The sequence below is a fragment of the Leuciscus leuciscus genome, assembly GCF_965113295.1.
Source record: "Leuciscus leuciscus genome assembly, chromosome: 20".
In the NCBI taxonomy this organism is placed as follows: Eukaryota; Metazoa; Chordata; class Actinopteri; order Cypriniformes; family Leuciscidae; genus Leuciscus; species Leuciscus leuciscus.
Window position 1 is genome coordinate 34,093,722 of NC_138744.1, and position 15,981 is coordinate 34,109,702.

A 15,981-nucleotide genomic window follows, 5' to 3' on the forward strand; every position below is an offset into this window, starting at 1 on the left:
ATACCATGCTTTTCCAGGCCGCCTGGGTACATCCAGATGAAGCATAGTAGGACGTACACCTCTTTGCCAGCGTGTTTGATATCATAGACAGTGAGCCAGGAGTCATCCGCACAATAGCTGATTGAAACAGTTATTTGCTCTGTAATCCTGTCTTCATTGCTCCTATCCAGCGAATTGAACCGTAAACACTTCACACCGCTCTGAAATGCATTACTGTGTCTGGGCATTCAATGATTTTTTAAAGTGTGGATTCTTCCAAAAAGAACCCGAATTTCACATTCTCAAAGCAATGACGTTGGATGAAATAGTCTGACAATTAAATTGCTGGGGTGGAAAATAGCATTAAGATTAAGTGTAAATTAATCGAGATCTTTTCGTCTGAGGTCAAAGCGATAGCAAGAAGGCACGGCCATCTAACACAGGGTTCTGTAAAGCTGAGAATGAAAGGCAAAATGAGCAAGACCATGTTCATTGAAAGGACGTCCCGTAATGTGCTGAGGCTAATTAACGCTCTAGAACAGTGGTCTTCACTATTTTTTTCATGAGAGCCGCACTGATAGGACAAATGGTACAAAATAGTACCATGTTTGCCTATCAATCTGTCACCCCTGAACATACAATATGCAATGCAATAAATACAAAAGGGTGAAAAAAAACACATTATTTATGATGTATCAGTCAAATTTGTAACTGAGACAAGATGATTTCCTTTAATGAAAAAAAAAGCAGGATTTCCAGAAAATATTCATCCCAGAATCACCTTAAGTATTTTTTTTTCTACATTAGCTCATCTTGTAGGCCTAACCATCCAAGAGCACATGCAGGGCAACTCCGCAGAGACTGGATATGTTTACATGCACAACTTTTGTTTCAATCGGACTGAATTCATTTCGATTGATGAATCTGAATGTATTGTAGTTTACATGAACGCTAAACATCGTGATGTGATACATGATCGGGTTGATGAGCGTGTTTATAAGTCAAAAGATTCAAATCGGAATATGAACATATGAACCGTTGTGCCGTGCTGTTTGTATTTATCATGCAGTAGAAATGCCCAAAACCAGTCGTCTGTATGATAATCTGAAACAAGGACTGGTGAGCCGTTGCCCTGCTTCACTTCACACTTCACTTCACTTCACACACTTTATTCATCAGGAGAACAGCTCGTTCAGCGCGTCATACGTCGTCCTTTCAGTTTCGGTTTTCAGTCGATCAAGTTTTTTCATGTTCTCTCGATAAACCACCCCTTTCAATCCGATCGAAATTATTTGTTTTTAAAGGGTTATGTTAAAGCCCTACTTGTTATTAATGTTTTTATGAAACAGGTAGTGAATGCATTATCATATCACCGTATTATTTACCGCCATGCGAGCCACAAATTAAAGCTTGGCGAGCCGCATGAGGCTCGCGAGCCTCGCAATGAGTAACACTGCTCTAGAACAATACTAACACACACCCACACTGTACGCATGCTAGTGTCTGGAGTGTTATTCTGAGAACAGTCACTCCGTTTCTTGTACCATCCTACATATTGCCAAACATGTTGGGAAGGTGGGGGCGGAAAAGAGATGTAGTAGAACATAATAGACTATTTCATTAACACCCTGTGGGGCTGGAGCTGCAGGAAGAGGAGCAGGAAAAGCACATGCAGAAAAAGCCTTGCCCCAAGAAACACCACTTTTTGAGCTGTAACACAATAGATTTCTGCTTAAATGTGAATGGAAGTTTGTTTTAATGGGTTCTATCTTAATGTTTTACTGTATCAATGCGGCATTAGTGTATTAGCCATGATTGATGCTCAAATGCTTCGAATGTAGCTGAATTTTAACTGGATTATTGTAAAAAAATAAAATAAATACCATGTTCGTTTTATTATGTCTCAGATGATGGAGTCTTAGCAAACATCATTGTTTGGCAACACCGAAACACACTGGGCAACTCCCCTTATATTAAACACAGTTGGATTGATTGAACTTAATAAATATTCAATAATATGACAAATATGTCAGGTTCCTGTCAGCGCCGATAGCCTCGTGGTTAGCGCCACGATTTGAGATTTTTGCCCTACCTTACATATATAAACCGGAACACGTGTGACCTTACCTGATTACGTAATGCGTAGCGTATCACAGAGCTATTGCAAGACAAGCATTTGTGATTAAAAAGTATATAAATGTTTATTTTTGTTGTGACCGATGGTTTGTGTAGATAAGACTCTTATTCCTCGGCTGGGATTGTGTAGCTTTCCATTGATGTATGGTTTGTTAGGATAGGACAATATTTGGCCGAGATACAACTATTTGAAAATCTGGAATCTGAGGGTAAAAAAACAAAACAAAAAAACTAAACATTGAGAAAATCTCCTTTAAAGTTGTTCATTTATGTTCGCGATTGGGCTGCATTCACTAACAAAAATAAATGTTTTATCTATTTACGGTAGGAAATTTACAAAATATCTTCATGGAACATGATCTTTACTTAATATCCTAATGATTTTTGGCATAAAAGAAAAATCGATAATTTTGACCCATACAGTGTATTGTTGGCCATTGCCACAAATATACCCGTGCGATTTGTGATCCAGGGTCACATATGGAGAAAAATCCTGGAAAGTTTTCCTCAAAAACCTTAATATCTTTTCAACTGAAGAAAGAAAGACATGAGCATCTTGGATGATGTGGGGGTGGTGGAAATTTTAATTCTGAAGTGAACTACTCCTTTAAGACACACTGTTACAGTCAACAATTTACCGAAGTGCTTTAATAGATGAATTAGGTCTTAAAGACTTTTTAGAGGTGCGGAAACAGGAATTATGAACTATTCGCTTAAATACATCACTGTTGACTTTTCCTGATTTAGCAGATCATCAATCAAAATTAATAATATTGCCAGGAATGATAAAACAGCAACAATAAAATCAGTATTTCATTCCCACAGGATAGTGTTGTTCACCTAGAAAGACACGACATGAACACAGAAAAACCTGGGTTCAAATCCAGACTCAATCTCACACCAGGAAGAGTGTCAAGATCATAGTGTGATTATTGTGGTTACACAAAAATGTAAAGAGGTAAAGAAAATCCAAGAGCTGTCCCAAAAACCCTCATGTGTGAATTGTTGAGCTTCTTTCTTACTCCAGGGATTCAGAAAAAAAGATCTTCCATCGCTAGTTCAAAACATGTGTCCAAGCCTCTGTTACTAATTAGAAAAAAAAGTGATGTTAAATATATGTAAAAATGTATTTCGGCTACAGCATCAAACATGTTTTACTAACAATTAATGTGCAAATTATTATCAAAAATACAAATACTTATTTATTTATTTATTTATTTGTTTGTTTGTTTGTTTGTTGAAGTTGCATATAAAATCTACTTGGCTCAAAAATGTTGCACCATTAGATCTGAATGCATCATTTGATTGGGTATTTTCAGCAACAACAAAAAATGGCACTGATTTGGTTTTTAAACATTTCATTTATGTTTTTGGCAGCAGCTCTGCATGCTACGAGTAAATAAAAAAGGCAGTGTCTATTTACTGTAAGTGCAAATAGGCAAACTTGTTGCCAAAAGCCATTTACACTAACTTTGCTTACTATTGCTCATATATTTTACCTTTAGTACACACATATGCAATGAACATGTATTATGTAGTGTACATTTTACTTCTATTTACACTTTGAATAACTTCTATGATCATTTGCATTTTGTGTGAACAAGATCTGTTAATACTTGCTGCAAACAGTTCTACCACTATTTTTATACTTAATGTAAAGAAATGCTACCCAAATATATGAACAAATTCAAAGTTTTAGACACGAAAAAAAAACATTATAAAAATTATAATTTAATAAATATACTGTATTTATATAGTTATATAATGAATACACATTCATTTGAATCTTCCAGTGATCAATTCATTAGATTTGTGATCAATTATTTTTCATTATTGTAATAATATAATGAAAAACACACAATTAATTGGTTTTCATAGTGTTAATGTTCAATAAAATTAATTAGTTATATAGAATTTGTTTTAAATTTTACAAAATTTAAAACTTCAAATGAAGGTTGAAAATATAAAAATCAAAGCAAATTCAAATTATTAATGAATTCCATAATAGTATATAAAACAAAAAATACTAAAATGATCATTTCTGAATATGTTTGAGTATCTAGTTTCTGAGGGTCAATGCTGCCTTTGTGAAGCAGCTCACTATGTTTTAAAGGACTGCGCCGAAACATGTTCAAGAGAGGTTGTGTTGGCATTTCCAGAAGGTTTTCTCTGAAAACAGTTTGTGATTTTTTTATATAAACGTCATGAGCATCAATTGAAACTTCATGAACGTCAGAATCCAGAGGTAGCGCACAGTTGTCAATCACTTTGTTGCCTTTGTAGAGGCTTTTCAAAGACGTTTTGTTGATTTGAGCTTGAGGGAAGGGCTAATGTTTACACCGGGGCGGAGGAAACTCCATTAAGGCTGTTTTGTCAAGTGAAATTGATATTGCAGACTGGATCCAAAGCTCATCTGCAATTAAAAGCCATTCATCAAAAAATAAAGTGGGAGCAGCACAGGAACAAATGACATTCAATTTGCTGTTAGTACCGCGGTACATTACCAGAGTGGTGAAGATGTAGTGATAGTACTCAGTCATCATCCCCATCATCTGGGCCTGGAGGAAGAGGAGGGGTGGGGGAGGAAAAGAAAAAGAAAAAGGTCACTATGTCATGTCAGAGTAATTTGCAATCATTGTTGGCAACCAACACAAACAACGTACAACAAATGAGATTGAATCAGAATAGCGGAACTATAAAGAACTACTCAACTCTTGATCTATCGACATCTCTCAGCCTGTATTTCTATTATACAGCGCAACAGCTGGTGTCTCATAGTGCTAAGGGCCCTTCGACACTGGACAAAATGTTTAAGTACAATCTACTTGGATGTTTAAGTCATTTCAATTTAAATTACATTAAACTGGCTTAATAAAAAATAAAAAAAGTTGAATAATAATAATAAATAAATAAAAAGTTGAAACAATGTAAAAACATACGTTGTCATAACTTATTGATCATTTAATTGTTTTACAGTGAAGGTATACTTCACCCAAAAATACCAAAAAGATCACCAAAAAAATCCTGTCACCCTTGTGCTCTTTCTTTCTTCTGTTAAACACAAAAGATGTAGAATATTTATCTTCTGCATAAAATAAAAGGGAATGAGGACATTCGACAGAAAGATCACATGGAGTTTGGAAACGACATGAAGATGATAATTAATTTTTTCCTGTAGGGCCCTATGAAATCCATTTGATTCTGCCATATGATGAATTAAAATAAGTGATATTGTGTGATATTCTTAAAAAACATATTTGAATTATCTTTGCAAAGTGCATTCTACTTTACAATAGTCTACTTTACATTTCTATTATAATTTCTTCAAGTCTTATATTGCGGTGGTTTGTAATGAAGCCCTTTGAGTTTTGACAGTTTTATCAAATGAAATGATGAAATGCTCGTGAGCTCTGAAGATGAACTTCACGACTTCATGATGTATGTGTAGTAGACGAATACGCAGAACAATCAGACTCGAGACTCGATTTCAACAGCAGTCTTTTTCCAAAGACACTAGTCCATATCACCATTTGAGTAAATGTACAGCCCTTCTTTTTATGTATTCATCCAAATTTGTCCAAATTATATTATACAATCAATTCCGCAGTTTTCCGCATCGTGGAAATCATAAGGCCCTAATGATTGTTTTATAGGCCTATTGGTCACAGCTCCTCTCAATACATGTTCATACAAATGCTCACTGTTCCCTTGGTGTTCATATGTCTGCTTTAATTATACAATCTGCAATGAGGAAAACCCAAGGTTATGCATTAACTTTTTCCCTCTTCTAAACCGTAAGTTTGTGGAGAACTAAGAAACTGTTTAATTTCCTACAATGGGCTGCAGAAATAAACCCCTTCTATGTCTGTGCCTGTACTTTCTATATTTCCCAGTCCCTCACACACACACACAAACACACACACACACCGCCTTTTAAAGACTCCTGGGATTTAGCCCACAGACGTCTCAGACAGACTCTGTGTCCGATTGCATTTCCACTTTCTCTCTGGCCTGAGGGGGAGAACATGCGCGACAGAAGTTCAGGAGAAGCTGACAGAGAAGAACGAGCCTCAGACAGGTTTCAGACAGGTGACCGCACGAATAAGCTTATTAACAGGACTCGGGACACAGAGAATCACACAACTTTTTCATATGACCAAATGCGAAATAATACAGCGCCTACAGTTAAACCTGGAAGAAATATGCAGGGGTGTCAAAGCTGAATGAAACGAAGCGCAAAACAACATCTCGAGACATTGTGAAAAAAGTGAGAGGGATTTCTCTGAGATATAAACAGAAACACATATTCAGTCCCCGTTTGACCCGAGGTCAACATTCTCCGGAGCAGATGCGGTGATTTCAGACACGCTCTTATTGTGTTGCAAGGACAAGTTTGTGAACGCAACACCTAAATCTACATACTGTATACAAATTCTGATTTCTTTCAATACTTCACTGGAACTGGGAACACTTCCCATAAATCCTGATGTACTCGTTACATCATAAGAAGAATGGCATCTACGCTAATATTAGTCTCTCTGTTTATCCGAGGTTTACCGCAGTCTACCGGATCCAGGCCGTATCCAGATCTGATGAAGGACATGATGACAACAGTCCTGAAGTGTCAACCAGTCCCTCCCTGTTTACTGAAGTCAGCTGGATCCCGGCTGTATCCAGATCAGATGGTGGACCTGCACCTGGACCCATCCATGACGGATCCCTGAAGTGCCAGCCTCATCAGCCCTGAGAAGGCCTCATCGACACGACCAATCTGACTTCTGACCTGTAATGCTGCCTGGATCATAATCATACACTGTTCACTCGTTGGCCAGAGGAGAACTGAGCGACTGAGCCTGGGTTCTCCCAAGGTTTTTTTTTCTCCATTCTGTCACCTGATGGAGTTTTGGTTCCTTGCCACTGTTGCCTTGGCTTTTGGCTTGCTTAGTTGGGGACATTTAATATTAAACAATATTACTGATCTGCCTTACTTAGGGCATACTAATTTTCTTCTAGAAACAAACTTTGTTGTATTATTTTCATGTTATCACTGTGAAGCTGCTTTGATACAATCTGTATTATAAAAGGTGACTTGACTTGCTTAAGTTTCTTACTTGACATCCTGGTGTTTGCTTAATGTATTTATATTTCAGGCTGATAAAGATAAGAAATGGTGTTTACATGACGGCCCCACAAAGTATTTAGACATTTAAATTGCCTGTTTTTTGTGTGTGTTTTTTTTTTTTTTAAACACGCATATTCTGTAATCTATATAAGCCCATTTCTGCAGCATAATAATTATGACATAAAAAGTTGAGATTATGGGATAAGTCATATCTATGAGACAAAAAAGTTGAACTTATGAGATGATGTCATAATTTTGAGAAAAAAGTAAATATTATGACATTGTAAGTAATAATTATGAGATAAAAAGTTGCAATTATGAGATGAAGTAATAATTTTGAGAAAAAAGTCAACATATGACACACTAAGTTATAATTATAAGACAAAAAGCTCAAATTATGAGATACTGTCATAACTATGAGGAAAAAAGTCAAAATTATGATATTTTAAGTCATAATTATGAGATAGAAATCTGAAATTATGAGTTAAGTCATAATTATGTGAAAATGTCAACATTTACAAAACGTAGTAATAATTATGAGATAAAATGCTGAAATTATGAGATACTAAGTCAAACTTATGACATACTATATAATAATTATGAGATAAAAATTACGACAAAAAGTAATAATTATGATATGTCATCATTTTGACTGTCATAATTGATTTTATCTTATAATTCTGACTTTTTTCGAACTAATTTTCTTTATTCTGACTAATTTTATCTTTATATCTCATAATTATGACTTATTATATCATAGTTTTAACTTTTTTATCTCATTATGACTTGCTATCTCATAATTTTGACTTCAAACACAATATTTGAAAGGATATGCTTTTAGCTGGACACATAAACCAAGCATTTGTGTCAAAAAACTGATGGGTACTTTGGGCTTTCACAACATTTTACCATCCGGTTCATTGTGCTGCTATAGACTTCATGTACGCAAAACTAAGACACACTTTAGTTGCCTTTCAAACCTTTGATGTTTGGTTCTCTAAGAAACATCAAAGCAAATGGCGTCTTCAAACACATGATGCTCGAGCTACAGCCGCTTCACTAAACACTTTTACTGTACACTTCATTTTCAGAAGCATATCTATTGTTTATCCTAATTTCAAATGTAAGCTAGTGGCATCTTTCTTTTTACAAATGTCACTTAATACAATACTATGGGTGCTCTGAAAGAGATAGAAAATACAAAAAATACCAGTGGATGTTTCCCTGTAAATGAAAACGTGTAAATCCACAGCCTTGCACTCCTGCAGGATTTTCTTAAGGGTGCCAAACAATAGAAAAATGGCCTAATTGCATAAAAATGCCACTTAGTTTAATATTCTGTTTTTGCAATAACATGTACACATTTTTAAGGACAGCTGAAGGGAATAGTTAATCAGGTCCACTGTAGATGTTCACACGTATGTGGAGTTTAATCTCCATTCTGCCTCCAGCAAAAGCATATAGCATATATAATTTAAAACGTCAGGTCCCAAATCCAATACAGCTTCACTGGACCTGGAGTGAAACTTCAAACAGACTTGAGTTGGGATCGTGGGATATGAGTGTGGACTCACTTGCTTGAGGATCTGGGCTGCCATTATGTGGCTGCAGTCGAAGATAATGCGAAACTCTCTGCTTCTCTTCATCTCTTTTAGCAGAGGTCTGGTGTCCGCGGTGTCCAGCGGGAGCTGCCGGATCTTCAGTCGGATGTTATACCTGGACGGAGCCATGATTAACTCCTGGAGTCTGATCAAACCTGCACAACAAGAGTCAATTACTGGATATGTAGTGGCAGCTCAAACCAGCCCTGGGTGGTCAAGCAGGTTCACAAACATGATAGCTGGCTTGAAAAAAAAAGGTCTATCACACTGAAATCACCAATATTTGGTCATTTCCAAATGATTTGGATTGTTTGACTTATTGAGCTGTGTCTGCTTGGCCTTCTGAATGCATAATAAACTCTTACAATAAGGTCCAATTCGTTAACATTAGTTAAAAGGGCTGGACAAAAAAATATTGATTTCTCGATTTGAATCGATTCTCATTTTTACGAACCGATATCGATTCTTAAATCCCAAGAATCGATTAGGATAGTGATGTAGTGATAGTGAGGATAGGATAGTTTCAGATGATGAATGAATGGAACATTGTAGCGCGCATCCCATCCAATAAATCGCAATAATCTTTGTGCTTTGTTACTATTGATATGAAACAAAGTCTCAGATTTCAAATTGCGTCCATTTTCTTACGAAATTCAAAAACATAAAAAACGGCGCTATGCCGTGAGATCGCTCCGACTCAGCTCAAGAGAAGCACATGATCTTCTCTTCCGCATTAATAATATCAGTTACAGTGCCAAATAATCATGAATGAACATCTGAAAGTGTGTTAAAAGATCGAGTACAACTTAGCGAAATCCGTTAGTAGAATGTCTAAAGTGGACCATCGAAATAAAGTGTTACCTTAGTTAACATTTGTGTTAACCTTAGTTAACACAAATAAAGTTAACACTATAAGAACGTTCAGTTATTCTATTAGTTCAGTTATAGTTAAGTCATTTATAATTTATTATGATTAACTAATCAGTTACATAACATGACTCATAAATGATAAAAAAATGATATGCTAATGATTTACAATTGTGTTGATAAGTTAAAATATAGTTAATAAGTTATTAGATGTTCTATTATTAATCACTTATAAATCACTGAAATATGGATGTTGTATAAAATTGTATCATATCCGTGTTTTGTAAGTGATTAGTTCATCCTTAACTAATAACTTATAAATGGCTTATAACTGAACATTATTATAAGTGTTACCAAAGCATTTAATGTTAACCAATGGAACCTTATTGTAAAGTTTTACCTTTTTAAAAAATTATTATTATTGTAATAATATTACAACAATATTACATAAATATTACAACACGATCCAGTGTAAATATTAAGTTAAAATAAATGTTTCAGTCATTTTGTGTAGCCTATATCTTATTTATATATTATATATATATATATATATATATATATATATATATATATATATATATATATATATATATATATATATATATATATATTATTTGAATTAAAGTATTATTGTTATTATATTGTCCACCCAGCTCTGGTCAACTAGAGGCAAGTCTTAAAATGATTTAAATTTAGTTATATTAACATCATCTTAACTAATATGCAAAATCAAATAAATCAATAAATATGTACATAGTAAGAAAGAAAAAAACGTAGAAAAGGTAAAAACACTGGACATTATCTGATAAGTTCACAGATATTTCCTTTAAACCTAAAACACAACACAGTGCCATGTGTAAATCAAAACACCTGTTAAAAAAAAAAAAAAAAAACGTAATAATATAATTAATAAAATAAAATAAAATATATTAAATATTAAATATATTATATTATCATTTTATATTAAATTAATATATAATTTTCTTATGTGCTTTTGTCATTTTATCAAATAAAAGTATTCTTGTGTATTGCTATTTAGGTTTCTTTTAGTTTCAGCTTATTGCCAAGGCAGCATTTTTAATTTCCGTTTAGTTTATGTTTTTCAGCTAAAATTTACATTTTACTTTATTGCAGCTATTTTGAATAGTTTAAGTTTTAGTTAACCATAATAGTCCTACAACAGAGGTACATATCAGCTGAGACAGGACGGCCTTCGAACATTGTTTTGTTCAAAATGTTTGAGAACCCCTGAAAAACCCAGACGACCAGCTGATCTGGACCAGGATAGATTAGCAAGAAACCATGTAAACTGTGGATGGAGAGAGATAAGAAAAGGCATCGGCACATGCCAGATCCGGTCCCTTGTGAGCACAAAAACTGCTTAAATGTTCAGAGCAAACTTCTATACCGTTGTTGGCACAGCTCTGAGAAAAATGCAGACAGTCAATTTAACATAGTTATCCTGGTTGTATTTTTTAAATATATTAGTGCTGGGCAACGATTTAACATATCCAAAATAAAAGTTTGTGTTTAAATAATATATGTGTGTGTACTGTGTATAATTATTTTGTTTTTATAAATACACACACATGCATGTATATATTTAAGATTGTTATATATACATATATATATACATATATATACTGTATATGTATACATACACACTATATAACTATATATATAAAACATTTTTATTTATATATAATATACATTTTATATAAATATATATAGTTTATACATGCAAATATTTCTAAAATATATACATGCATGTGTGTGTATTTATAAATACAGATTAATTATACACAGTACACACATTTATTATGTAAAAACAAACTTTTATTTTGGATGTGATTAATGCCCAGCACTAATATATATATATATATATATATATATATATATATATACAGTGGGTACGGAAAGTATTCATACCCCCGGTAAATATGATAAAAAATGGCTGTAAAAAATTAATCTTTCATTCAAAAAATGTGATCTTTCATTCAAAAAATTGGCAAAAATCTAACCTTTCATTGAAGTAAAATAATTCAAATTGGGGGGGAAATCACATTATGAAATAAATGTTTTTCTCCAAAACACGTTGGCCACAATTATTCATACCCCTATAATGTTTTATGAATAAAATTTCTCTGAAGTATATTCCCATTAATATTTACCTTTTTCAGCACACCAGGGTGACTAGGAACATGAAATTGTCCAGCCATGACTTCTTGTTTCACAGGATTTTAAATATGAGGAAACACAAAGGCCAAATTCCCTTAATCATCCATCACAATGTGTAAAACCAAATAATACAGTTCTGATTTGCAGCAAAAGATTGTTGAGCGTCACAAAATATAAAGTGGCTGTAAGAAAATAGCTAAATAATTGAAAATACCCATTTTGACCATCAGGGCAATAATTAAGAAGTTATAATCAAGTAAAAATGTTACAAATCTGCCAGGACGAGGACGTGTGTCTATATTATCTTAATGCACGGTGAGGAGGAAAGTTTGAGTGGCCAAAGACTCTTCAAGGATCAAAGATGGAGAATTGCAGAGATTAGTTGAGTCTTGGGGTCAGAAAGCCCATACATTTTTTTAAAAAAAATCAAACAACCCTTACATCCCCACATGTTGTTTGGGAGGGTTTCAAGAAAAATGCTCCTCGCTCCTCCAAAAACAAACTCCAGCATATTCAGTGGTCAGACACGACTGGAATTTCAAACAACACAGGGTTCTGTGGTCAGATGAAACAAAAAAAAGAGCTTTGGTGCACACAAGGATAAAAAGTACCCCATGTGTACAATTTAATATACCATTGGATCTTTAATGTTGTGGGCATATTTTTTCTGCTGGAGGTCCTGGACTTCTTATTCAGATACATGGCATCGTGGATTCTATCAAATATCAACGCATAAAAAAATCCAAACCGGGTGGCTTCTGCTAGAAATCTTATAATGGGCCGTGGTTGTATCTTCCATCAGGACAATGATCCAAAACAAACATCAAAATCAACACAAAAATGTGTTAGGGAGCACAAAATGAAGCTTCTGCCATGACCGTCCCAGTTCCCTGACCTGATGAGTGGAGTGAACTGAAGAGAAGACGCACCAACATGGATCTGGGAATCTGAAGGATCTGGAGAGATTCTGTATGGAGGAATGATCGCTGATCCCTTGTCAGATGTTCTCCAAACTCATCAGGCATTATAGGAGAAGACTCAGAGCTGTTATCTTGGCAAAAGGAGATTACAAAAATGTATTTACTAAAAGGGTATGAATAATTGTGGCCAATGTGTTTTGGAGAAAAACATTTATTTCATAATGTGATTCCCACCCAATTTGAATTCTTTTACTTAAATGAAAGGTTAGAATTTTGCAAATTTTTTGAACGAAAGATAAAAAAAAATGAATAAAATATTTTTTTTTACAGCCATTTTTGATCATATTTACCGGGGTATGAATACTTTCCGTACCCACTGTATATATATATATATATATATATATATATATATATATTAGGGCTGTCAGTTAAACGCGTTATTAACGGCGTCAATTTTTTTATCGCGCGATTAACGCCTAACAAACTTTGTAGTTTTTTTTCACATGCTTTTGCAACAACTAGTAACGTTAGTAAAACTACAACACCACCGGATCTAGCTAGACCGAAAACAAAACAACAGGCACGCCGCACACACTTGTTTGGGCTTGCGAGCCGGCCGGACGAGAAGCCGCGTCTAGGACAACTTGTATCGCACATCGGACGTGCACTTTCTCAGTTTATGGCCAGCAATAAAAATGCCGAATGGCGCCGCCAGTGTGGTGTACACTCATAGAGAATAATGTGTTCGAATTTTAAATACGACGCGCTGCGCTTCGCTTCTCGTCCAGTGTGCACCTTTAACATTACGTTTTGAGTGGATGAATGATGAGTGCGAAACGCCGAAATGGATGCCAATAAGATTCTGAATGGAAAGTTTAATTTTAAAAAAGTGGCCAAATGGTTCAATTGACAAGACCAAAGTGATCTGTGTTCTGTCGTTGTGAACTGAGCTATCATTGCAGGCTTCGCAGCACATCCAGTCTGAAATACCACTTGTTGGCCAAGCACAGACAGCTGATGCGAATTCTCCGCCCCTCGTCAATATCAGGACCTCGTCAGTATTTCTTTCACCCTTTTATTGATGGACAGTGTTACATTGTGTGAGAGATTATTTGCTCCAAGTGAGAATGTTAGTGTCAAATTGAACACTACAGTATATGCCAATGTTGTTTTCAATAAAAAAAAACATTTGCACAAAGCAAGCCGATCCACTTTTCCATGTTGATAAGAGCATTAAAATGAGAAAAAAATAATGGGACAAAAAGAAATCAAGAGACATTTAGAATAGATAAAAATGTGCGATTAATCGCGAGTTAACTATGACATTAATGCGATTAATCGTGATTAAATATTTTAATCGTTTGACAGCACTAATATATATATATATATATATATATATATGTTTATATCACTTATGTTGCATCTCAGATGAATTTCTATCCATTCCCTGTTCCTGTCATTTGCTCGATCACTTTGATTCAAACTGTTTGTATGATATCAAAGCCTGAAGACTCAATCTGACAGCAACAGGAACATTATGAGAGTCTCCTGCTTCTCATCACTGAAGTACAGTCTCTACTCTGAGGACTTCACAGTTTCTCGACATGAAGACATTAACTCTCACCTGTGCTGTCGTCGTAAACCACCGTGGCCGTCTTCCACTTGAGGAACTGCACCAGGTCCAAGATAGCGTAGCTCAGGGAAGAGTAATCCGGGTACAGGTTGGCGTAAAACGAGTCCCTGTTGTCCATCGGGTGGTGTTTCCATCGCACCTGAATGTGTGGCACCTCCAGGGCGTTGCAGATGGACTGAACAGCGTTGGATGAGGAGCTGTGGGACGGCCCGAAGATGGCAACGACACCTAAAGACAACTGGTCACACGCTGCCGACGGGAGAAAGACACGTCACTGCATGCAGAACAAGTCAAGTCACCTTCATTTATATGGCGCTTTCAACATTATAGATTGTTTCAAAGCAGCTTTACAGTGATAATAGGAAATTACAGTAACAGAGATTGTTTTGGCTTTACAGCAGCTCTAGAATAAAGTTATTGTCCAGATAAAGTTAGTTTTAATAATAACACTTTACAAAGCTGTGGAAAGTGAACAGTGAACAGTGTTTTGTTTGAACAATCCGTATAGACAGACTATTAACATGTATCAAAGATAGAAGACATTTCATTATAGTGTAGTTGATAATAACTGATAACCAAAACTTCTTTAAGACCCCATGAAATGGTTTGATTAACACAGTTGTCTTGTCTTTCTTCCTATTAAAATATGAAGTTGTGCAGATTGTGTGGAACAATGCATTATGCAATTTGCAGAAGTATATTTATTTATGTACGTATCTCTGTTTATTTATTTGGTTACGCTTTATTAAGATCAGTGGTCGCCAACCCGTTGATTGCGATAAAAGGTTGTTTTGTTTTTTATGAATGAATTGAAAAAAGCTACAGTTTTTAAAGGCCAGTTTGGACTGTTATAGAGCAAATTAACAACAAATAAATTTGCTTAGACAAAGAAGAAGAAAAAAATGGCAGCTGGTATCGAAATTGGCAGTTTTCTTGTGAAAAAAATCTATAGGTAGATCTAGCCGGGCCGTGGGTCAAGGATCTTGGGCTTGAAAAGGTTGGTGACAACTGATTGACATATTCTACTGAATATAAGTAACTTTGCAACTACATGTCAGCTATAATATTTCACTATCGCATGCATTTTTGGTTTTTAAAATGGGTTTTGGTCTAAAAGTGAGATGATCAACACTATGCATTATCGAATCAATCCTACCAAGTGTGAACACACCCATAGTTAACATTTGCTCAACATTTCTGGTCTAAACAGACAAAAACCTTTATGTTCTCACACCACTCACCTTTTCTAGAGGCCTCAAAGCTATCATAGATATTAATCCTCTGAATGTCGTAAGTTAACGTTGTGTTGGGCAATAACGTCCTGTTTCTGTTGATATTATTAACAGCGAATTTAAAGGCCAGTTCCTCTGAGCTGACGAGTGCCACAGGTCCATCCATCTGCTCAAAAATCCCCCCTAAAACACACAAAAAACAAGAGAAATCACTAGATGAACCAAAGCTGAACCCAGAGAAGAAGCTTGCATCGCATCCAAACCTCTGGAGGTGTTTTGCATTTAGAGCTGTCGGCAAGCTCGGTTGTGTACT

At 35.1% G+C, this 15,981-nt stretch overlaps 1 protein-coding gene across 1 annotated transcript in view; it reads right to left on the reverse strand.

The window, feature by feature from the left end:
- The window catches only part of grik3 (glutamate ionotropic receptor kainate type subunit 3), a 157,119-nt gene that overhangs the window by 70,518 nt on the left and 70,620 nt on the right, over positions 1-15,981 (reverse strand). The window contains exons 2-5 of the mRNA XM_082150269.1: positions 15,678-15,851; positions 14,428-14,685; positions 8,812-8,993; positions 4,620-4,673 (exon numbers count right to left, since the gene is read on the reverse strand). Of these exons, the coding sequence (XP_082006395.1) occupies positions 4,620-4,673; positions 8,812-8,993; positions 14,428-14,685; positions 15,678-15,851 (668 nt within the window). The remainder of the gene's footprint in view (positions 1-4,619; positions 4,674-8,811; positions 8,994-14,427; positions 14,686-15,677; positions 15,852-15,981) is intronic.